Source organism: Silurus aristotelis, assembly GCF_946808225.1.
Source record: "Silurus aristotelis genome assembly, chromosome: 17".
Lineage (NCBI taxonomy): Eukaryota > Metazoa > Chordata > Actinopteri > Siluriformes > Siluridae > Silurus > Silurus aristotelis.
Genome location: NC_139590.1, coordinates 18625808 through 18649775, shown reverse-complemented (window position 1 = coordinate 18649775; position 23968 = coordinate 18625808). Strand labels below are relative to the sequence as shown.

The window sequence follows — 23968 nt, the reverse complement described above, 5'->3', positions numbered from 1 at the left end:
GTGAGATTCTGCACAGATGGAACATTTTTCACCACCTGTCAAATGGTACTGCCAGGTACACCTACACCCACTTATCAAATGAGCTTCTGATCAGGTTGATGGTGTGAATGTGAACTGACTTACAGCCATAAATCACTATGGGATGTGGGTTCAGTTGCTCAAAAAAAACACTGAGCAGTCGAATCATGTGCAGAAAGTACACATACTGACAATATTTAAATACAGTATTAGATATCGTTTTATTTATATATTCATTATAATATAACATTCAATTAGTTTTACTATATTTTAAATGACAGTGCAACATTAAAATATAAAGATAACAAGTCGTGTTTTTGCTATTTCAGCTTTTCCATAATGAGCAGTCCAGCCTTATAGATAAAGTACCTGCTTAGTTTTAGTGAACTTGACTTGACTTAAATGGAAATTTTAACATACTGAAGAATAATGTTGAAGTTGATGGTCAAACTAAAAGAAAGAAAAAAAACCTCAATAAAAACTTTACTCAGGTGCAGACCAGGTCATCTACTGCAACCAATGTGGTACATTTTACAGAAGTAGCATAAATGTAGCTCATATATACATAGTGTTATTGCAAACACTTAGTCATCTTTTTTTTGTATGATATTAATCTCATACTTTCATGTGTAATTGATGTTAATTATAAAGGATAAGGATATGGCAGTCTTTTTTATGTGAAAGCTAAACTGTCTATTCTTCTTAACTACATGAACAGTGTGCACCTTTCTTTTTCACCAAAAAAGGGCTTAGTTCTGTTTCTCTCAAAGCAAAGCAAAATAATAGATATACAGCAATGTTTAATCGAGGGATTTCCAAACGTTTTTTTTCCTGAGGGCCACATACAGAAAAATATATGAAGGACTGGGCCACTCACTAGATGTGAGATATACTACCTCACTTTTATTGCACTAATATTAGCAAAATTAATCAAATGCAGGTAAATAAACTTTCTTTCGGCTTCTCCCGTTAGGGGTCGCCACAGCGGATCCTCCGCACGTTTAATTTGGCACATGTTTTACGCTCCCCAATTTATCCGGGCTTGGGACCGGCACTAAGAGTGGCTGGGGATGGTTCCCTGACCGGGAATCGAACCCGGGTCGCAGCGGTGGGAGCGCTGCATCTTAACCACTAGACCACCAGGGGACCTTATAATCAAATGCAGGTAAATAACGTTTGATAATTGAACATGTTTAAAGAAAAAATCCATCACAGCCTCCATCACAGCTCTTCATTAGTAGATTTTCATTTCATTTTTAACAAAAAGGTTGCCAGGTAATTCTCTCAGTGACAGCCTCAGATTGGCACGTCTCTTTGGTTCTGCCATTTCTGGTGACCCTCAGCAAATTTTTTCTTTAAATGGTTGCTTTGTGGAGGTGCTGCCTTGTTCAAGACAGTAACACGACCGTGTTGAAACTCAGAAGTACAATACAAATATTATGTGAGGGCCATAGACCATTATATATTTAGACTTCGATACGGGCCAATTAAAAATGGATGGCGGGCCGCAGTTGGACACCCCTGGGTTAATCTATACAAAATCCTCCAGTATAGTATATATATATATATATATATATATATATATATATATATATATATATATATATATATATATTTATTTATTTATTTATTTATTTTTTAATTTTTTTTATTATTATTTATTTATTTATTTATTTATTTATTTTTTTTAATACCTACAATACAGTATCTCAAATAAGTTAGGGGAGCATCCAGTGGTCAGTATGAGAGAAATGTAGTCAAAGCACCCAATTCTATCTGCTCTAATACTTAAGATACACAAATTTGTATGGTTCTGTCAAGCAGACAAACACATGAACATGAATAGGACATGTGGCTTTGCATGACTAAACAACATACACCTGTTATCACTTAGTATTTACTTTTGTTGCCAGCTATTTAGACAATAATGGCTGTATGTCTAGTTATTTTTAGAGGACAGGAACTGTGTACTAATATACAAACGGCACATTGACTACTCTAAAATATATCCAAGGTTCATTTATTTAATACTGTCCCTTGAGCAGATAAAATAATTGCTGAAATGTGAGGTGTACTAACTTTTGTGAGATACTGTACCTATTTTTTTTTTGTCTAAATTAGACAATTGCAACACACGTCCACTTCTGCTTCATTTCTTTGATAGCTCAAAAGAATTATCTAGATGATTTTGTGTTTTGACCATTTGTGAAAGATGTTAAGCCCTGTCTCTTTGCCTTCTGCTGTATGAGGGTTAATGTTTTACCACTTTTACCATTTCTATTTGTAAAGCATAGAAATATATATGTGATGAAATTAGCACTAGAAGGGGGAGTGATGGCTCCAGCGGTTAAGGCGCTGGGTTACCGATCGGAAGGTCGGGGGTTTAAGCCCCGGTATCGCCAAGCTGCCACTCCTGGGCCCTTGAGCAAGGCCCTTAACCCTCTATGCTCCAGGGGACCCTTACGAGAAAAATAAATCTGGGACCGTGACGTCGGAGCGGCATGGGGCCGCCTTCCCGTGGGCTCACCACCTGCAGGAGGGACCGTAAGGGACTGATGCTGAGAGGATTGGGCAGCAGTCGAAGGCGGGGGCCTTAACAGCCCGAACCCTGGACACGGAGAAGTGTCTGGGGAATCTGCTTAGACTGCTGCCCCCGCGACCCGAATTACGGATAAGCGGGAGAAGATGAATGAATTACCACTGGAACACAACATTGTTTACAAAAGCACAACATTCCTAATCGATCAGGTCCTTTGATTATGCTCTGAAAGTGCACTGCATTTCTCTTTGCATTATGTGTAGCATTTTCTAACAGGGGAGTATTTTTAAGACCTTCTGCTTTAGAACAGGCACTGTGCTGGTGGGTAGTGGTGCCATCTAGTGTTCATATCATATATTACTTTTTAAGACGAACATTTTGTAGATTTACCGTATGTCAGAAATTTGCAGTAGATAATTTCATATAAAGAAATGTGTAAGAAAACAAGGTGCTCAATACTTGTCACTTGTACTTTACAGCACAGTGAAATACTTGCTTTGCGTATCCCAGCAATGTTAGGAAGCTGGGGTCAGAGTACAGGGTCAGCCATACTCCAGTGCCCCTGGAGCACAGAGGGTTAAGGGCCTTGCTCAAGGGCCCCAAGATTGGCAGCTTGGTAATACCAGGGCACAATCTCTTGTTCTCAGACTGCATTCGAAGTTTTATACAGCTGATTGGTGTTTATTGCTCCCTGGGCATTAAAACAGTTGCAAAATACACCTCGGAAACACTTATTAAATGTCTTGAATAAAAACTGTCAATCCCTAAACCAAGTCCTTTTACATATACGACTTGCTCGTGATACCTATATGCAAAGACATTGTGTGCCTTCAACTTTGTGCTTTCAGTTTGGGGAAGAACAGGTTAGAGTGCACTCTGTTTGGAACTTGTTTTGGTTTCCACTTGGTGGTATCTAATTAGCACAAACCTACAGTTCAGCATCAGTACAACAGCAAGCAGAAGATTTTGAGAGGAATAAATAATGAAAGAAACTCCTGATTCGTGGCCTCATTTGCCCGATTTTTGTAGTAGTTGAAAGGAAGGTTTATACTATATACAGTTATTTACACTTTTTCTTTTGTTTGTTTTATTACAGACTCCATGGCTTCACACTCAAAAATATGTTTCTTCCTTCTTAGTCCAAATACTTGACCAAAAAAAAGGAAGAGTATCAACACAGTAGAATGGAAGGTATACTGACATCTGCAATACTTCTTAATGTCTTGTTAAAGCTTACCATGTTATTTTACTAATTTACAGTACACTCCACCTCTGATTTTACCTTCATTACACATGTATTCAATAGTAGACAGTTTTCATTAAGATTCTTGTTTTTCTTACTATCTACTTTATTACCACTGTCACTTAAGGATTAGGAGTTTACTTTATTTCTATGGATTAGGGTACTGGACAACTGAAACATCACCAACAATCATCTTTGTAACTATACAAAATTAAATTGAACCAGATTGAACTGACGTTTGTGCTGATTTCAGCTGGGATTCCAGGCAAACATTTAACCGTGAATCATATTTCCCATGTGCATGAGAGAATATGTGTTATAGGGTTGAAATGAAAGTAAAGCCACTTACATGATTTAATTCAATTCAGTGTTTTGAATCTGTGTAGCACTTTCAACAGTGGACATTTTCACTCTATAGATATAGCTTACAAATGTATATTTTTAAATAATAAATTAGTACCAATACATATATCCTTAATAATCCTGTGGTGAATTAATTGATTAGATAATAATATAATTGTAACAGGCTTCATGTATTTGATCTAAATATAATTTATTATTATTTGTGGTAATCAACAGCAAAATAATTAAGAGATAATTAAAAAAAATGATAAACATATTTATTCCTTTGCCATACTGTTTATTAGGTGAAATGCAGTAAAGAACAAAAGGGTAAAGACGTGTAATTCACTTTTTACTTAATTTTTCTGCGTATTTGACTTAATCTTGTGAATAAACTGAGAGAATATATTGAGTAAATGGACAAATGGATTGTCTGTATGTCTGCATTTGCTTTTTCTGTATTGAAGCTATAAAATCACTCTTTACTTGAAACAAATAATGGTATTGTACAACAAACATCAAACAAGTAAGCTTTCATGAAACATCAGGATAAAGCAAGCAAACACTCCAGAATAAAAAATAAAATAGGTCTTAGGTCTAATAGGTCACAAAACCTACTGCTCATATTTCTATAAACTGGAGATTCACAGTAGTGAAGTTTCCAAGATTTATACTTTGATCCCCTGATTGTATGCAAATATACTATGAAAATACTAGAACTGACCGGTTCAGATTTGTCTTAAGAAACACACAAAAAATGACATACCATATGGCATACAAATTAAAATCTGAATAAAAAGTCAATATACAATTAAAGCACATACCAGTCTCAGACTTGCTCTTTTCACACGTCACACAGACTTACATGCAACTGTACATAATGTACACATCCTCTCCGATCCACCTCTTCATTTACAATTATGGCATTTGGCAGACACCCTTCAGGAATTATTATTAATAAATAAGACCACATGATGTCACAAGTACAAAAGAAAAAGAAGTAAAACAGATACAGCTTGCAATCCATTATTCATGGCTCATTTTTGGCACACAAAACATATAGTTAGAATAAGAAAAAGATAAAAGAAGCCTGGTTACATAAATGATTTACAGAGAAACAAGTTAAAACCTTTTAAATAAATGTAAAGTGAATTATCCTGAAGTATTTTATGTAACCAAGTCTGGAGGCCATGGGTGTGTTGGCTCAGACAGTAAGAGAGATGAAGCTGTTGTATCTCTGGATGTTTCTCTTCAAGATTTCGGAGCAGGGCCCTAGAACACGCTCAAAGCGTGGTCTATCCAGCTTTACACACTTCAACGGGCCTCGGGCAACCACGGTGGCTGCACGTGGCCTGTTCAGGAGCAGTGCTATTTCACCTGCAGAAAAATACACAGAATGAGTTATATTCTGTCTACCTTTTAAACAATGCTGAATATATAAGATGTTGTTCATTCAATGTGATGTTAGTTCTTTGTACACCAAAAAAGCTCCAAACCACTGACACACTGACTCTATATAATCTCTAAAGGTGCTCTGTGATACATAGCAACAAGATGACATCAGAAGCCAATATGCCGTATGGGCAAAAGTATTGGGATGCCTGAATATTCCATTCATATGTGGTTCATCCCCAAACTGTTACTACAAAGTTGGAGACAAAGTTGGATGTCTTTGGATGTGGTAGCATGAAATTTTTCCTACATGGGTTTACATTTCACATTTACATGGGTTAAAGTGTAAGATTTCCTTCTCTAGAGCAATGTCATCAACCCTATTGAAACCTTGAATGAATTGGAATGCTGACTGCACCCCAGGCCTCCTCACTTTACCTACATCAGTACCTGACTTAACTAACACCCTTGTGGCTGAATGAGCACAAATCTCCACAAGCACACTCCAAAATCTAGTGGAACATCTTCCCAGAAGATAATAAGAACAAAAGTATTATGGGATATGTATAAAACACACACCAATCTTATGTTCACAAAGTGTCCACGAACCTTTGTCCATACCTATCATGTACCATTGTACACCTGTATATTCATGCAGTGATATATTCAATCTAACTATCATGTGGCAGAGGAACGATGCAAAACACAATGCACATACAGTACAGGTTATATAGTGTGATTTCTGTGACTTTAAACGTGGCATGGATATTGGAACCAGACGTTCTTCAGTATTTAAAAAAATGACAAAAATTGGATTGTTAGGTACAAAAGTCACCAGTCTTTAAATAAAGTCTTTCATTAGTTTTTGGAATGTGGTTGTGCAAATTTTTGTCATTAAGTTGCAGTTGAACTCTTAATGGTACAGTGTAAAACTTGCATATTTGTGTGATGATCAGGTAAGTGCTTCATCCACACACTTTGGGCCATATAGTATAAATTGGTGGCTTTTTAAGAGGAAGATGTGTGGGCTTAATAAAGATGGAATATATATTGATTCTAATAATATTATGCAGTGTTTTGTGATGAATTTATTGCACAGTACACTGATTTCTTGAACTGTTATGCTTGTGCTGAATGGAATTAAATGAAGTTAAGGCCATTGTGGTTTATCTGTAAATACTCACCAAAGTAGTCAGAGGGTCCAAGCCGGCCAACCTCAACATACTCCTCATTGTCAGATCTGCGCTGCAGGACAGATGCTGTGCCCTTAGGAATGTGAGAGAGAGAGAGAGAGAGAGAGAGAGAGAGAGAGAGAGAGAGAGAGAGAGAGAGAGAGAGAGAGAGAGAGAGAGAGAGAGAGAAGTTAGATTATTTGCTTTTTACAAAGAAAATCTCACACTTTACATTTCACAGAAACAAATCTCTGCACCAGTGAGATTTGGCTGTACTATATGTGGTACACATGTATGAATCAACTGCAACAGCACACACACACACACACACACACACACACACACACACACACACACACACACACACACACACACACACACACACACACACATTATCTCAAAAGTGAGTACACCCCTCACATTTCAAGTCAATTCAAGTAGACCTTATTGTAATTTTATCCATATACAGTGCAGTACACAGTGAAACGAAACAATGAAACAACGTTTAGGACCAAATTGCTACATTAACAACATAAATTCACAAAAGAAACACAGAACTACACATAACTCTAAACTAACATTTAGTGCAAAAAAAAGACACAATGAGACAAGGAAAAGCAATAACACAGTAGCGCCATCCAGTACAGTACAGAAGGTTGTGCAAATAGTTTGTCCATAAACAAATAAAAAACAAATACAGTACATGTAAATATTTGGCTAGATGTGAACTTTTGGTTCAACAAAAGTGTGCCAACAGCAGTTTGTGCAAACAGAGGTGTTTTTTTTTCCCTTCCTGTGGATTGTGTGTGTATCAGGTCAGTACCCTTATTTTAAGGGGTCTGATGCCTTGTGGAAATAAACTGTTATACAGCCTGGATGTGAGGGCCTGAATGCTTCTGTACCTCTTGCAGATGACAGAAGAGTGTGTGTGAGGGGTGTGTGTGTGGCCAGCTACAATGCTGGTTGTTTTTTGGATGCAGCGTGTGGTGTCAATGTCCTTACTATTCACTGTAGGGTTTTGTGATGGTGCAATACCCAAACCAGGCAGTGATGCAGCTGCTCAGGATGCTCTCGATGGTAACTCTGTAGAAGGTTGTAAGGATGTGTGGTGGAAGCTGTGCCTGCCTCAGCTTTCTCAGGAAGTAGAGACGCTGCTGGGCTATCCATGTTATGGAGCCGTTGTTGAAGGACAAGGTGGGGTGCTTTCTATGTTCTCCACAGAGAAGCCATTATATTTAGCGAGGAGAGATCAATCTGTGTCCTCCTGAAGTCAACAACTATTTATTTTGTTTTGTCTACATTCAGCGAGAGGTTGTTGGCTTTACACCAGTCCTCTGCCCCTCCACTCTGTATGCTGACTCATCGTTCTTGCTGATGAGAACCATCACGGTCGTGTCATCAGCAAACTTAATGAAGTGGTTCAAACTGAACATTGCTACACAGTCGTGAGTCAGCACAGTGAACAGCAGGGGACTGAGTACATAGCCCTGAGGGGCCCCAGTGCTGAATGTGGTGGTGTTGGAGATGCTGGTCACGACCCAGACTGCCTGAGGTCTTCCAGTCAAAAGGTCCAGGATCCAGAGGAAATTTCAGCAACCATTTTATTATACCTTCTCAAGGGACAATTTATAGATGTTATAGAAATACCAGTAACACACTTAAACCAAGATACAGTACACTGGGCAGGGTCATACAGAGGTTTTCCAAGATGGGTTCCACTTGGAACAGGCCTCGCAGAGGAAAAAAAATCAATAAGGTGCAAAGTGACTTAGTCCTACACAAACACACCTCTGTGATGATGAAGAAGTCATCTCCTGGTTCTCCTTGCACTACAATTTTTTCACCATCTTCAAACTGTACAGGCTCCAAAGCATCAGCCACTGTCAGCCTTTCCCACTTCTCCAGAGATTCTGAATCAATACACAAAAAAGAAACATGAGCAAATATTACAGTCTATTTAAATATGCCGCCACGCAGGAACTGCATCTGTGTGAGACAGACAGACAAACAGATATAAAAGGTATTTAATTCATGTATTATAGGAAGAGGCATAGTGTTCTTTTCAGGGCAGGCTCAATCCATTATTAACTGTGGAGCTGTAAGAACTTTGAAATAAATGGGTTTGTCAGTAAAATGTACACTTTATACAATAATTTGTTAAAAAAAAATTTCATTCCAAATTCTCCATGCTTAAAAAAAGGTTTTAAAGCTTTAAGCATCTTAAAGCATTTCCCAAAACTAAATCTAGGCCCACTATAAGCTGTAAAAGCTCTTTAAGGAGAAGCTAATCATATGTGTAACAGGGTTATGGAAAAGGGTTTTGGATTTGTGCTTTGCTGGGATTTTAATTCAATTCAAATCATTTTTATTTGTATAGCACTTTTAACAATGAACATTGTCTCAAAGCAGCTTTTTACAAATAATGTGGTGATACATTGCTTTTTTTTTACTGAAAATGTGTGCATTAGTTGGGCCCAGGGTTTGTTTGCATGCCCCAAACTCATGCTCAGATTATCAGGCTGGATACAGCAGCCTAATGCTTGTGCAGATGCTTATCAGCTTGAGGCACAGCATGTGACCCCTCAGTACTTTGACGTCAAAGGATCCACACTGAATTGAGTGCCTCTCCCCGAAGGCGAAGGTGTTGAATAATGTCTTGTTTATGAAAGCATGTCTAAACAAAAATTGTCTTTTAGTTAACTTATATACCAATAAGCCCAGATCTGCTTCTCAACTGTTTCACACTATTAACAAAACAGGTAATGGAAATTGTAATAGGAGTAATAATGATTATCTTTCTGTAGATGCTGAAATAGCGCTTTTAACAATGAACATTGTCTCAAAGCAGCTTTACACAGATAACGTGGTAAGATGTTCTTTATAAGTGTAAGTTTGTCCCTGTACACACAGTATGTGTGTATTCAGAGCAGTGCTCACCAAGAATTGACACCTTACTCAGGAACTCTTCATACATCTTCCTCTTTCTCAGTGTACTGCCCTGGGAAGACAAGAGCCACACATTTAGATTTTAGCTGGTCATTAATTCGCCTAATTTTAGTTTCCTACAGCTTTTTCGCTAATGTGTGTCAGTGGATGTGTACCCTTCCTCCCTCTCTATTCAAAAGGGAGAATTTTTCATACATAATGATGACAGCCATGTCCCTTCTAACAAGTCCAGTAAGCGCAGTGGAGAGCGAGATGGTGTAAAAAAACGAGCATAAAAGCTTCTGAGGAATGAGGAAGTGCTAGTCTCGCATATGTGAACAATATCTTTATAATGCTTGCTTTTGACTTGGGAATGCTGCCTCTGCTTAAATATAATTTTGGATTTTCTTAGAGAATTCTTTCTAGTCTATACATTTTTCTTGTATTTAACTAATGTATTCAGAATAAACAGTATCTCACAAACGTGTGGGGTGTACTCACTTTTGTTGTCAGCTATTTTGACAATAATGGCTGTATGTTTAGTTATTTTAAGAGGACAGTAAATCTATAGTTATACAGTATATAGTTATATAGTTATGCTTTCTGCACTTTTTTCCTGCTACATTTCACTAAATGATTTATAGAACGTTTCAGGGTTTTCATCCTCAGTTTCAGGGTATAAATGGCATCATTTATTAAAAAAGCAATATTTACTATTTATTTATTTTAACAATAAATATTAAAAAATAAACTCCAATTGTGACATAGTACAACAATCTGTTATGAATCTCTTTATTTAGAAAAACCTCTCTTTACAAATGGTTCCCGCTGCTTTCTGCCCAGCATGCAGAAAAACTTTATGGATTTATTTGAATATTTGAAATGTTTAAGTAAACAATTTTATACAAGTAGTTTCAATGGAAGTCCACAAATTATAGAAAGCATATACTTAATCACTGTTATAATTATGAGGAGGTCCTTTAAAAAGTTTAAGAACCTCTGTTCTTACCATAAGGATGCGCCGGTAGCTGTCACGGTCTATACCCCAAAGCTTGAGATCAGTCTTGGCTTTAACAGTGGCAGCACGTGGAGTTCCATAGATCAGAGCCAGCTCCCCAAAACTTCCACCCTCTCCAATACTAGTCACCCACTCACCATTGACATATACCTGGTGAGAGACAGAGAAAGATTTACTTAAAAATAAAAATAAAAATGTTAAATAATAATAATTTTTCTACAATGTTTTTTCTACAATGTATTTTAGATTTTTTTGTAAATCACAGAAGATAATTCAAAATCTATAATGAAATAAGGTTAAATGCCTTTATAACCAATCTAAAACATCTTCTCAACTTGATCTCTTCATCATTGCACCTGTTATTGGGAGGGATATATTAGGCAGCAAGTTAACATTTTGTCCTCAAAAGTAATGTGTTAAAAGCAGGAAAAATTGGCAAACGTAAAGGATTTGAGTGAGTTTCACGAGAGCCAAATTGTGATGGCTAGAGACTGGGTCAGAGCATCTCCAAAACTGCAGGTCTTGTTGGTTGTTTTCAGTCTGCAGTGGTCAGTATTCATCAAAAGTGGTCCAATGAAGGAACAGTGGTGAACCAGTGAAAGGGTCACGGGCGGCCAAGGCTCATTGATGCATGTGGGGGGCGAAGGCTGACCCGTGTGGTCCGATCCAACAGACGAGCTTCTGTAGCTCAAATTAAAGTCAATGCTGTTAATGCTCAATGGGTCAGGAATGTTTTGGCAGCAAAAGGAGGGCAAATATAATATCAGGCAGGTGATCATAATGATATAGTATATAATATATATATATATATATATATATATATATATATATATATATATATATATATATATATATATATATATATATACAGTGAGGAAAATAAGTATTTGAACACCCTGCTATTTTGCAAGTTCTCCCACTTAGAAATCATGGAGGGGTCTGAAATTGTCATCGTAGGTGCATGCCCACTGTGAGAGACATAATCTAAAAAAAAAAATTCAGAAATCACAATATATGATTTTGTAACTATTTATTTGTATGATACAGCTGCAAATAAGTATTTGAACACCTGAGAAAGTCAATGTTAATATTTGGTACAGTAGCCTTTGTTTGCAGTTACAGAGGTCAAATGTTTCCTGTAGTTTTCACCAGGTTTGCACACACTGCAGGAGGGATTTTGGCCCACTCCTCCACACAGATCAGTCAGGTTTCTGGCCTGTCACTGAGAAACACGGAGTTTGAGCTCCCTCCAAAGATTCTCTACTGGGTTTAGGTCTGGAGACTGGCTAGGCCACGCCTGAACCTTGATATGCTTCTTACAGAGCCACTCCTTGGTTATCCTGGCTGTGTGCTTCGAGTCATTGTCATGTTGAAAGACCCAGCCTCGACCCATCTTCAATGCTCTAACTGAGGGAAGGAGGTTGTTCCCCAAAATCTCACAATACATGGCCCCGGTCATCCTCTCCTTAATACAGTGCAGTCGCCCTGCCCCATGTGCAGAAAAACACCCCCAAAGCATGATGCTACCACCCCCATGCTTCACAGTAGGGATGGTGTTCTTGGGATGGTACTTATCATTCTTCTTCCTCCAAACACATTTAGTGGAACTATGACCCAAAAGTTATATTTTGGTCTCAACTGACCACATGACTTTCTCTCATGACTCCTCTGGATCATCCAAATGGTCATTGGCAAACTTAAGATGTGCCTGGACATGTGCTGGTTTAAGCAGGGGAACCTTCCGTGCCATGCATGATTTCAAACCATGACGTCTTAGTGTATTACCAACAGTAACCTTGGAAACGGTGGTCCCAGCTCTTTTCAGGTCATTGACCAGCTCCTCCCGTGTAGTTCTGGGCTGATTTTTCACCTTCCTTAGGATCATTGAGACCCCACGAGGTGAGATCTTGCATGAAGCCCCAGTCCGAGGGAGATTGACAGTCATGTTTAGCTTCTTCCATTTTCTAATGATTGCTCCAACAGTGGACCTTTTTTCACCAAGCTGCTTGGCAATTTCCCCGTAGCCCTTTCCAGCCTTGTGGAGGTGTACAATTTTGTCTCTAGTGTCTTTGGACAGCTCTTTGGTCCTGGCCATGTTAGTAGTTGGATTCTTACTGATTGTATGGGGTGGACAGGTGTCTTTATGCAGCTAACAACCTCAAACAGGTGCATCTAATTTAGGATAATAAATGTAGTGAAGGTGGACATTTTAAGGGTCTTTGACAGGTCTTTGAGGGTCAGAATTCTAGCTGATAGACAGGTGTTCAAATACTTATTTGCAGCTGTATCATACAAATAGTTTTAAAATCATACATTGTGATTTCTGTTTTTTTTTTTTTAGATTATGTCTCTCACAGTGGACATGCATCTACCATGACAATTTCAGACCCCTCCATGATTTCTAAGTGGGAGAACTTGCAAAATAGCAGGGTGTTCAAATACTTATTTTCCTCACTGTATATATATATATATATATATATATATATATATATATATATATATATATATATATATATATATATATATATATATATATATATAGCGCAATAAATTCCAGCGTGGTACGTTGATAGGATGCCGCCTGTGCAATAAATCCAGCCGTGAAATTTCCTCGCTACTAAATATAGCACAGTCAACTGTTAGTGGTATTATAACAAAGTGGAAGCGATTGGGAACGACATCAATTTAGCCACGAAGTGTGAGACCATTTGAAATCACAGAGCGGGTCAGCGGATGCTGAGACCAATGGTGCACAGAGGACGCAACCTCTGTGTGTGTGTGTGTGTGTGTGTGTGTGTGTGTGTGTGTGTGTGTGTGTGTGTGTGTCAATAATTTATCCAATTGTTGACTTTATTATATAGGAATTAAAAAAGCAAGCACAAAACATTAATATGAAAACAATATATATAGTTTGCTCTCCTCCTGAACAGATGGACAAGTATCCAAATTAACAGGCCTTCAAAACCTGAATGGACATTATGTGAGGGATCTTCCAATTTATATAGAGAAGTTGTGGAGAAGTTCTTTAATGTTTATCAGCATTTCAACTCTTTATCTTTGCACTTAAACCTCATCCATTTTGGGCTTGCTGAGCTGAAACAAAGCCTGTTCTCACTCTCCATCCTGCTTTAAAACAGGCCAACCTGGTAACACCTCCAGGGGAAAGGCTGAAACTTACTTGGGATGGTTAAGTACTTTTCAGTTCCAAATTTAGTGCTGTTTTACAACAAAGCACCATTTAAAGATATTATGAAATGACATATGTATATCACATGATAATATTTTTATCTATTCCACATCAAAGTGTAATTGTCTACAGCTCTGAAACTACTGAACTGATGATCTGGCACATATTCTAAACACACACACAAGTACAAGTGAATCAGAGCAGATGTAACAATAGCAATCAAACGTCTATGTTTCATTGTACTTACATCAACTTCTCCTTGGTCAATTACATAAAAGTTGTCCCCTTCGTCACCTGAGATAGAAAGAAAGAGAAGAAACAGTGCGGCAGAGTGAAATTTGAAGAGCACACACCTTCCAGGAAAATGGTTCACACCATGATCCAAATTTGTGAATTTAATTAAAATTTTCATAATTGTTTTTCTTTTGTATTTGACTCCATTTCTTAGAAAGCACTTTTACTTACCAACATGAAAAAAAGTCTCAGTTTACACACATTTCACTCCTGCACACACCTTGACACGATCACCACACACTACTTAAGCATGCTTCACAGTCACACCACAAAGTTGTCATTGAGCTCAATTTATCACCTGGCACACACTGCTTTGTTTGTAATCCAAGTTAGAAGTTTAGGCCTTCTTGTCTCATACAATGACAGACTGTTTATGGATTTTGACCTTGATATTGTATTTTTGATTTGTTTGTTCTTTTTTTTTTTTTTTATAAATACATTCACTGCAACTCTGACTGTCTTTGCTGCCTTACAATGTACTTTTCCATAAACATGGAAGCAGCTGGAATGTTTGGCAAAGACGAATGCAGCTTAAGGCCACCTAGTTGGGGAGTAAAATTAACAGCCTGCTCAAAAAATCATGTAGCTGTCTGTTACACCGAGAGTGCCTAGCACCAACATGGCAACCCCCTACCCACCGGCTCCCCTCTCATCACTTATTTTGAGAAATAATCGGGTAACCTCACTCAGTGTTAGAGGTTTAGTGGATTAGAAGGTTGTTGATTCAAATCCCACCACCATGCTGCAAAGCCCTTAACCCTTAATTGCTCAGTTGTATAAATCTGCCATAAATATAAAGGTAGTCCATTGCTCTTTGTATTAAAGTATTTTAATACAAGTGAATTTGTTTTATAAACCAGTGTAAAATCAGGGATGAAAACAATTATGTTTAACTTTTTTTCTGCCCACCTTGCTGAATGACTGTTTCTCCAGCAATGTGTGTGACAGGGAACATGGCATCAAATATGTCACTGAAAAAAAGGAAATGACATCATTAGTAATCTCTCTCTCTCCCACCTATCCCGCCTCTGAATTGCACACCACAGAATCACACAATTAGCTGTCAGTACATACCTACAACTATGCGCAAGACACATTTACACGCATTTGGTTAAAAGGAAAGGCATAAAAACATCAAAAAGGTCTTCAGCTGTTTCTGCATTTATACTTTGGCAGACCTGACATCAGTTATACCAAATATTCATGTACCATCTCCTTTATTAAGAACACCTGTACACCTGCACATTCACAAGTTATCTAACCAGCCAATTATTTAATAACAGTACCAATGTAGAAAAAAGAAACATACATATACAGGTCAAAAGTTTACTCTAATATTTGCATCAAATATCAGAATGAAGAAAGCATTTAATCCTTATGACTTTGATTGTGGCAATGGATGTTGGTACCAGATGGACTGGTTTGAGTATATTCAAGAAACTGCTGACTTTCTGCTATTTTCACAAACACAACAGTCTTTAGAGTTCACACAGAATGGCAGAATAGTGCAAATTATAAAAAATCACTAAGTGAGTGCAGAATATATGGCTGAAAATGTCTTGATGATTAGAGATTTCAAAGGAAAATAGCCCGATTTGTTCAAGCTAAAAGTATTTATTAACTTAATCACTCTGTACAACTGTGGTAAACAGAAAATATTTAAAATTCAAGAGTTTATTGTCATATGCACAGGAAAGAGTGTGTCTAAGTAAGAAAACCGTCCTGCCGAAGAATGCATGAAACCAAGGATGCACAAAACCTTGGGCTACAAGCATAGACGACCACATTAAGTTCCACTCCTGTCAGCCAAGAACAGGAATCTGAGACTACCAGGGGGCTAAGTCTCGGCCAAACAAAGACAGTTGCAGAATAATTCTTAAGATTACCTTTTCCAGTTTTAACTGTCCAGTTTGAGTGAACCACTCTATCTAGCACCAACAACCATGCCACAGTTGAAGTAACAGAGATCACACATTCTGATATTTTCTGTTTTCTTTCATATTTGATGTAAACATAACTAAAACCTGTATTAGCACAATTTTATTACTGATTGGCTGATTAAAAAAGGTTAATATATTTATATTAAATTTAGTCCAAAATAAAAGTGTAAAAAATATTTGAGTTGGTGAGTGTAGATCACCTTATTTTCTATGTTTTAATCACAGACAGTAATGGAAATAAATGAAAGTTGTTAGAGTTCTTGACCAGTCACAGTTGGTATACTAAAATGGTTGCTGAAATGTGAGGGGTGTGCTTACTTTTGTATGATACTGCATATGAAAATATACAGACAATGATGTACAACACTGCATTACAAGTAACGTGCGTTACGTAATAATATTACTTTTCTGGAGTAACGAGTAAAGTAGCGCGTTACTTTATAAATTTACACATTAATATCTGAGTCACTTTTTTAAAAAAGTAATGCGAGTAACTTTTCAGTTAAATTATTATTTATTAATATATAAATTCATAAAAAAAAAAAAAAAAATACTGAATTAAAACGAACGTAGTCATGTAGAATCGCGCACTCATATGTGCGAGCTGCGGGAACAGAAGCTAGTCAGAATCGCGGAGATGGCAAACCAGAGCATTACATTACTGCGATGGAAGTTTTCTCAATATTTTGAAATAGTCGAGGAAAAGGAGAAGGGAATAATCGTTAAGTGCAGATTATGTGTTGGTGAAAAGCTCTTGTCAACTGCAAAAAATACCACTTCAAATTAAAAAAAACATCTGCATGTTAAGCACAGCACTACAGATGTGGAAGAGAGAGAGGAATAAAACCTGCACCCCGCCTCAAGCTAAACAACAAAGGCTTGATTTCAGTTCACGTTCACCACCAGGTAAAACAATTAGTTCAACTGAACTAAAAAAAATTGGTTGCTGCTTTTATTGTTGAGGAGATGCAGCCGCTGCCCATTGTGGAGGTGCCCACATTTCGTAATATCATCAGCAAAATCTCAGTGACAGGGTAAAAGCCAGGGGGCGTGCTGCCCGATCGCAAAACCTTTACAAACTATATGGACAAGGCATATATGGAAATGGAGACAAAACTTTGGGCATGTACTGTACGCTGGATCGATCCTGTTACTCTGCATCGCCAAAAATCTGCAATCGCCTGCAGTCGATTTTGTGGGAGACACACGTACGATGTAATCGCAGCAGAGATAGAGAGCAAATTCACAGCTCATTTGCTCTTTTGTGGTAAGATAAACTGCCACGGTCACTGACGATGGCGCGAACTTTGTAAAAGAGTTCAGAATGTTTCAAGCTGATGATGAAGCAGATAGCGATGTAGACGAGGACGAGGTCATATTTACGGAATTGCACGAAGTTTTACGAGATGACAGCGAAAGGTATGTTCACCCTACACATCACCGGTGTGCAGCCCACACCCTTAACCTTACATAACCTTATATAATGGCAATTATCTATATTACACTGTTTTAATGCATTACTGCATTAAACACTAGTGCAAGAACTTCTCACCTGTTAAACCTGAAAAGAAATCAAGCCTTAACCAGGTAAGAAACACAAAAGTAATGCAAAAGTAACGTAATGCATAACTTTCCATAAAAAGTAACTAAGTAACGCAATTAGTTTTTGGGGAGTAACTCAATATTGTAATGCATTACTTTTAAAAGTAACTTTTCCCAACACTGATCATCCAGAGTAACCCAAATACAAAAATGCATCAAGGCAAATTATTTGTTTTGTATTTGTTTAGTCCTTTTTACTACACATGGAGCACTGTTTCCCAATGGACCATTATTACTAATGCACCACTCACTAAACTCTGAAACACTTTGGAAAGGTAAACACTATGGAAGCCTGTTTCCGCCACATAAAAAAAAAAGTTTGGTTAATTCTGACTTTTTTCTTGCAATTCCGACTTTATTTCTCACAATCCTGTCTTTATTTCTCGCAATTCCGGCATTATATAAATATATGACAAGGTGCCATTGGCCATAGAAATGAAAATGGCACATTGATGCCATAATAATGCTACACCATTTCTAAAGTACAGTAACAGCTGATGGCAGATGCTTCACATCAGAGTCTGTGCTCAAGCAAGCAGGAACGAATAGTACTTTCACATTATTCCCTTTTCCTTAAGTTAATAAGGAATTGTAGTGACACAAAAAATAAAATTAGCAAAATGTACCCAAACTACAGTCTCCTGCCTCATTGACTATCGTCCCGTCGCACACACACCCATCATAATAAAATGCTTCGAGAGGCTGGTCATGATATACATCAAGACCCAGCTACCCCCTTACTTGACCCCATGCATTTTGCGTATCATCCAAACCGTTCCACGGACGATGCCATCTCCACAACCCTCAATCTGGCCCACACCCACCTGGACAATAAGAACAGATATGTATGAATGCTGTTCATAAACTTCACTTAAGCATTCAACACAATCATCCCTTAGCACCTGATTGAGAAGCTGAGTCTACTGGGCTTAAACACCTCCCTGTGCAACTGGATCCTGGACAACCTGATTGGGAGACCTTAGTCAGTCCAGATCAGGAACAGCATCTCCAGCACCACCACACTGAGCAATGGGGCCCCACAAGGCTGTGTGCTCAGCCCCCTTCTGTTCACTCTGCTGACTCACAACTGTGTAGCAATGCACAGCTCGAATTACATCATCAAGTTCGCCGATGACATGAACGTGGTGGGTCTCATCAGCAAGAACAATGAGTCAGCATACAGTGAGAAGGTGCAACAGTTAACAGCCTGGTGTAGAGCCAACAGCCTGTCTCTGAACATTGACAAAACCAAAGAAATGGTTGTTGACATTAGGAGAGCAGAGCGGCTGTTCTCCACTGATCATTGATGGATCCTCTGTGGAGATTGTCAAGAGCATCAAATTCCTTGATGTTCGTCTGGCAGAGAACCTCACCTGGTCACTCAACACAAGCTCCATCACCAAGAAAGCCCAGCAGCACCTGAGAAGGCTGAGGAAAGCCCATCTCCCTCCCCCATCCTAACCATGTTCTATAGAAGGGCAATTCAGAGCATCCTGAGCTGCTGCATCATTGCCTGGTTTGGAAACTGCACCGTCTCGGATCGCAAGATTCTCGGCTTGCAAGAGTATTGTGATGACAGCCGAGATCATCAGAGTCTCTCTCTTCTCTATCACAGACATTTATACTACACGCTGCAGCCACAAAGCCAACAGCATTGTGGACAACCCCACACACACACTCTTCACTCTTCTACCATCAGAAAAAAGGTTCCGAAGCATTCGGGACACACATCCACTGTGCAACAGTTTCTTCCCTCGAACAATCAGGCTCCTTAACACACAGAAATAAACTGTACATACTCACACACACACTTACTCAACTGTCTATTACTGAACTGTTATTCACCACACACTCAATACTCATCTCACTTCACTTAATACACATCCCTGTCCTCAGCACCACCTAAGTTATATTAATCCTATTATACTGTTTACAAGCTGTTTTGCACCCCTCGTTTGCTGCTTTTGCACAACATTGTGTTCATGTTTACAAATACACTCTTGTTTATAGTTCTCTCTTTTGCACATTGTACTGTATCTTATACAATAGGTTTACTGGTCGGTGCTATTTTGTGTTTTGTGTATCTGTCCCACACTGTCTTGTGTTGTTTGTTTGCATTGTTTATTTGTAATGCACTTTATGTGACTAGGACACTTACTTTTGTCCTTAGCTGTGTTTTGTTCTGTAGCTTTATGTTTGGTTATGTAGGTCTATGTTATTTTATGTAGCACCAGGGTTCTGGAGGAATGTTGTCTCATTTCAGAACATTAAAACAATATAATTCTTTACAAATATAACATAACTACCCATCTTTTACTTACCTCCTCTCATTGTCATCCAAATGGACGAAAAGCACATTCTTAGAAATGGCCTTAGCCAAGGCTGTCATTGTCTTGTAATCTTTTGGGATTACCTGAATACACAGAAAAAATATTAGAATTGATCTGGCTTTAACAGTAAGAAGAAATACTACTATCACATCTATAAAAAAAAAAAAAAAAAACAGAAAACATATGTAAACAAACGCAAACCCAAAATAGGGTAAAGACGTGAACGACTTTGACAAGGGCCAGACATCTGTGATGGCTAGACAACTGGTCAGAGCTTCTCCAAATCAGCACATCTCGTGGGATGTATGCAGTATGCAGTGATTTGTTCCTAACAAAAGTGGTCCACGAGAATACTTATGCCATTTTTCTACTTAAGTAGGTTATCTTGCCACAGTGACATTTCATAGGCGCTTTAATTTATGAAGTGGAACAACAGAATATTCTCTCAATATCCAGCCATCTGAACAAGACAAGTTAGCACAAGTACATATAACATAGCCACATGACTGGTACCCATAAAATCCATCAGCTCCTACAACACAAATATTGGTAGCCCTTTATGCTTTTAGACATTCACAAGTTCTTCTCTTAATGTAGTTTATGTGTCCAAATGAAAGTTCCCTAACCAATACCAGCCAAACTATTTGTTCTATAGAAACCACAGCAAGCATGGCCTAACATTGATAAAAAAAATTGGTAAGGAAATTGGTAGCGCAACATAATTCTGGGTATCACACCCCAACTGAAGCCAAGTGGAAAAATTCAGCCAAGAAATCTGCTGCATCCTGAGAACATTCTGCACTAATAAAAAGAAATTGTTCTGGCATCTGAAAGAGAAAGTCCACACACTAGCACCTACTGAAGAATGTACTGATCAAGTAAACAAGGAATTTGCAGATCAACAACTAGCTGAAACCCCCCAATTTGAGATTGCAAGCTTTGGGCTTTAACCGAAAACATCCAAGTTACCCAGAGGGAAGGTAAAAAAGAATAAATTATTTATTTGCAAAGCAAAACAAATGCTTTATTTGATTGATATTTGTGTGTCTCACCTTTCTGACATAGCTGACTGCATCCTCCTCTGTGTAGACTTCTGCGCTGACCCCCCCCCTCCTGCGTCGAGCCTTCACCACAGGGTTTGGAGGGGGAGGAGAAACTTCTTCATCATGCGAATCTGATTGAGAGTTCGACTTCTGACGTGCCAGGATTTGCTTGCTTTCTTCCTGCAAAGTGAAAGAAAGAAAGAGATCTTCTACGTTCAGATCCACTAAAGTGCAACACGCTTGTCAAATGCAGTTATTAAGCTCATCATATTTTAGTTAATGTTCAATTCATTCAAGAAATTTTTGGACACAGTCACACACAGTCATGTGTGATACCTTTGACTGTATTGGTGTCTGACAAACATTTCAGATTATGTTTCAGAAAGTGGATGTTTCACATGATATAGAAAATATACAAAATAGTGCAAAAAAGAAAATTTTAACATCAACAGGAGTAAATGTACTTAGTAGTACTGAGGGCAAAGACATCATTGTTCATGATATACATTTTTATATTTCTTTCAAGTAACTAACTTTAGAAATGATTGTAAATCTTTCACATGTTTTACATTAAAACACTGCACACACAGCATACATTATTCAGTCAGTCTTATAAGGGCATAAATCTAAAGTATATTAAAAGGACATCAGTGCATAATATTATTATAAATATAGGATACTGATGTAAAGCTTCCTAAAATGTTCTCTCTAGTGCCTGTAAGAAAGGATTCCTATTTCGTTGTATTTCTATACTTCGCCACTGGGCCTGGCTTGGGCCGCACCATCTTACTTCTCTGATCTTTCCCCTGATTCGATTGCTCAGGATTCAATCCTGAGCCACTCTGCCAGATCCGGTAGAGTGTAGGAATCCTGATGGGGCAGGTGTCGTTTAAATGCAGCACGCAAATCCGGGGGTAACTTGGTGAGTAAGCGGGCTGCATGTGAGGTGCATCTTAGTTCGCTTTCTCCTTTTGAACCTAATGAGTTCAGGAGACCCACGAGGGCCTGAATTTTGAGGGCGAACAGTTTGAAACTAGTTGTATCTCCTGTCTGTACATTAGGAGCATCCATGACTTCTGCTATCTTAGTTAGGGCTAACTGGAAAGGTAGTCCATATTGGCCATTAAGCATAGTCATAGTGTCTGTGTATGGCTGAGGGGAATTCAGGAATGAGCCTGCTATTAGGCGAGCCTCTCTAAATTTGAGGTGTCCTAAGAGAATCTGATACTTAAAGAGTTCAGTTGCATCGGGAGGGGAATGTTTTCAAGGGCTAACTTTAGATGAGTGAACTCTCTAGGGTCTGGACTGGTGAGATTTGGAATTGTTGGATGCGGGCCCTTATAGGACGTGTCCAGAGATACAGCACTCTGAAGCCGCCCCATCAAGGAAGGATATTGTAGATTATGTTCGGGATTGGGCTGTGGTCTTGTCCCGCAGGCACATGCATCTGTTTCTGACTTAAAGGGACTCTTACTAGGTGGCACTTGGGATCTGCGGGGGCTAGGTTGTGGAGTATAAGGCTCTGACAATCGAATCAGGGGAAAGATCAGAGAAGTAAGATGGTGCGGCCCAAGCCAGGCCCAGTGGCGAAGCATAAACTCGCTTCTGTCCTGCATGGAGCTGACCGATCTCCAGAAACAGTTGCTCGGGTGCCAACGCCCTCGCATCAGTCCAAGCCAGCACGGGGATCTGAACAGAGCAGACCTCTGTGCCCATATTGTCACAGTACCGAACATTATTTAAGCCAGTGTACCACTTTCCAGGCGTTTAGTACAGAGCAGATGATCAAATGGATCAAAGACAACAAGCGTTGTTGGAAATGTGGGCGATCACACTTAGCCAAAGACTGTACCCTAAAGAAGCCCTGTCGTCTATGCAGTGAGAAACATCTTCAAATCCTTAATGAGGTTAATAGCCAACCGCAAAGGGAGAGTACCTGTCTAGTGAGTTCCACGAACAAAACTCTGTATCTAGACAGGCCAGAAGGTTCCAAGCGTGTCCTGCTGAAAGTGATTGCCATTGTATTACAACACAACAATCGAGCCCTGAACAATTATGCAGTACTCGATGACGGATCCAAAAGGACTATGTTACTTCCAGCTGCAGTTAAGAAACTAGGGTTACAAGGACAGAAGGAAGATTTAACATTAAGAACTATTCGACAAGATATCAAGAAACTTAATGGGGCGGCAGTTTCCTTTAGAGTACGTTCTATATCGCAGCCCCAACAGAGTTACTGAATACAGAATGCCTTTACCTCTGAGCACTTAGGTTTAGCTGAACACTCTTATCCCATTGCAACACTCCAGCAGAGATACCAACACCTAAAGGACATTCCTTTACATATAGGAATAGATAAAGTACAACCCCTCCTTTTGATAGGAGCAGACCATCCCCACCTTATAACACCCGTTGAGCCTGTACACCTAGGGCCCCCTGGCGGTCCAGCAGCTATTAGAACTAGATTAGGCTGGACACTACAAGGTCCAATGCGCTTTCTGCAGCAACAGATACAGCCTCAACAATGCTTACATATCTCTATCACTCCCCAAATGAAAGAACTACACGAAACGTAGAGAGACTCTGGCAAAGCGATACCATCCCACACAGGAATGAGAAATTAGTCACTTGTAGCCCCTGTTGTGCCATCTATGCCTTGCAACGCCGTGTTCTCGACAACACCCAACCTGACGATATTCTCAGATCGACAGAAGAAAGGAATTTTTACGTAGACAATTGCCTTAAAAGCTTAATGACTGAAGATGATGCCAAGCGGGTAGTGGATGGGTTATGTGGCCTTCTTGCTAGTGGTGGATTTGAGATTAGACAGTGGGCCTGTAATATCCCAAGAGTCGTTAATCATCTCCCCAAAGAGGCCCGTTCGGATAGCATTGAGCTTTGGTTATCACATGACAAGACCGAT

General features: G+C 38.8%; 1 protein-coding gene across 3 annotated transcripts in view; it reads right to left on the bottom strand.

Moving 5' to 3' along the window:
- Positions 1 to 4419: 4419 nt before the first annotated feature.
- The window catches only part of prkar1b (protein kinase, cAMP-dependent, regulatory, type I, beta), a 33733-nt gene continuing 14184 nt past the window's right edge, over positions 4420 to 23968 (bottom strand). For all 3 annotated transcript variants that reach the window (XM_083565933.1, XM_083565934.1, XM_083565935.1), the window contains exons 3-11: positions 21055 to 21225; positions 19994 to 20085; positions 15040 to 15101; positions 14084 to 14130; positions 10641 to 10799; positions 9644 to 9704; positions 8495 to 8616; positions 6719 to 6800; positions 4420 to 5519 (exon numbers count right to left, since the gene is read on the bottom strand). In XM_083565933.1, coding sequence (XP_083422059.1) covers positions 5347 to 5519; positions 6719 to 6800; positions 8495 to 8616; positions 9644 to 9704; positions 10641 to 10799; positions 14084 to 14130; positions 15040 to 15101; positions 19994 to 20085; positions 21055 to 21225 — 969 coding nt within the window. In that variant the 3' untranslated portion in view covers positions 4420 to 5346. The remainder of the gene's footprint in view (positions 5520 to 6718; positions 6801 to 8494; positions 8617 to 9643; positions 9705 to 10640; positions 10800 to 14083; positions 14131 to 15039; positions 15102 to 19993; positions 20086 to 21054; positions 21226 to 23968) is intronic.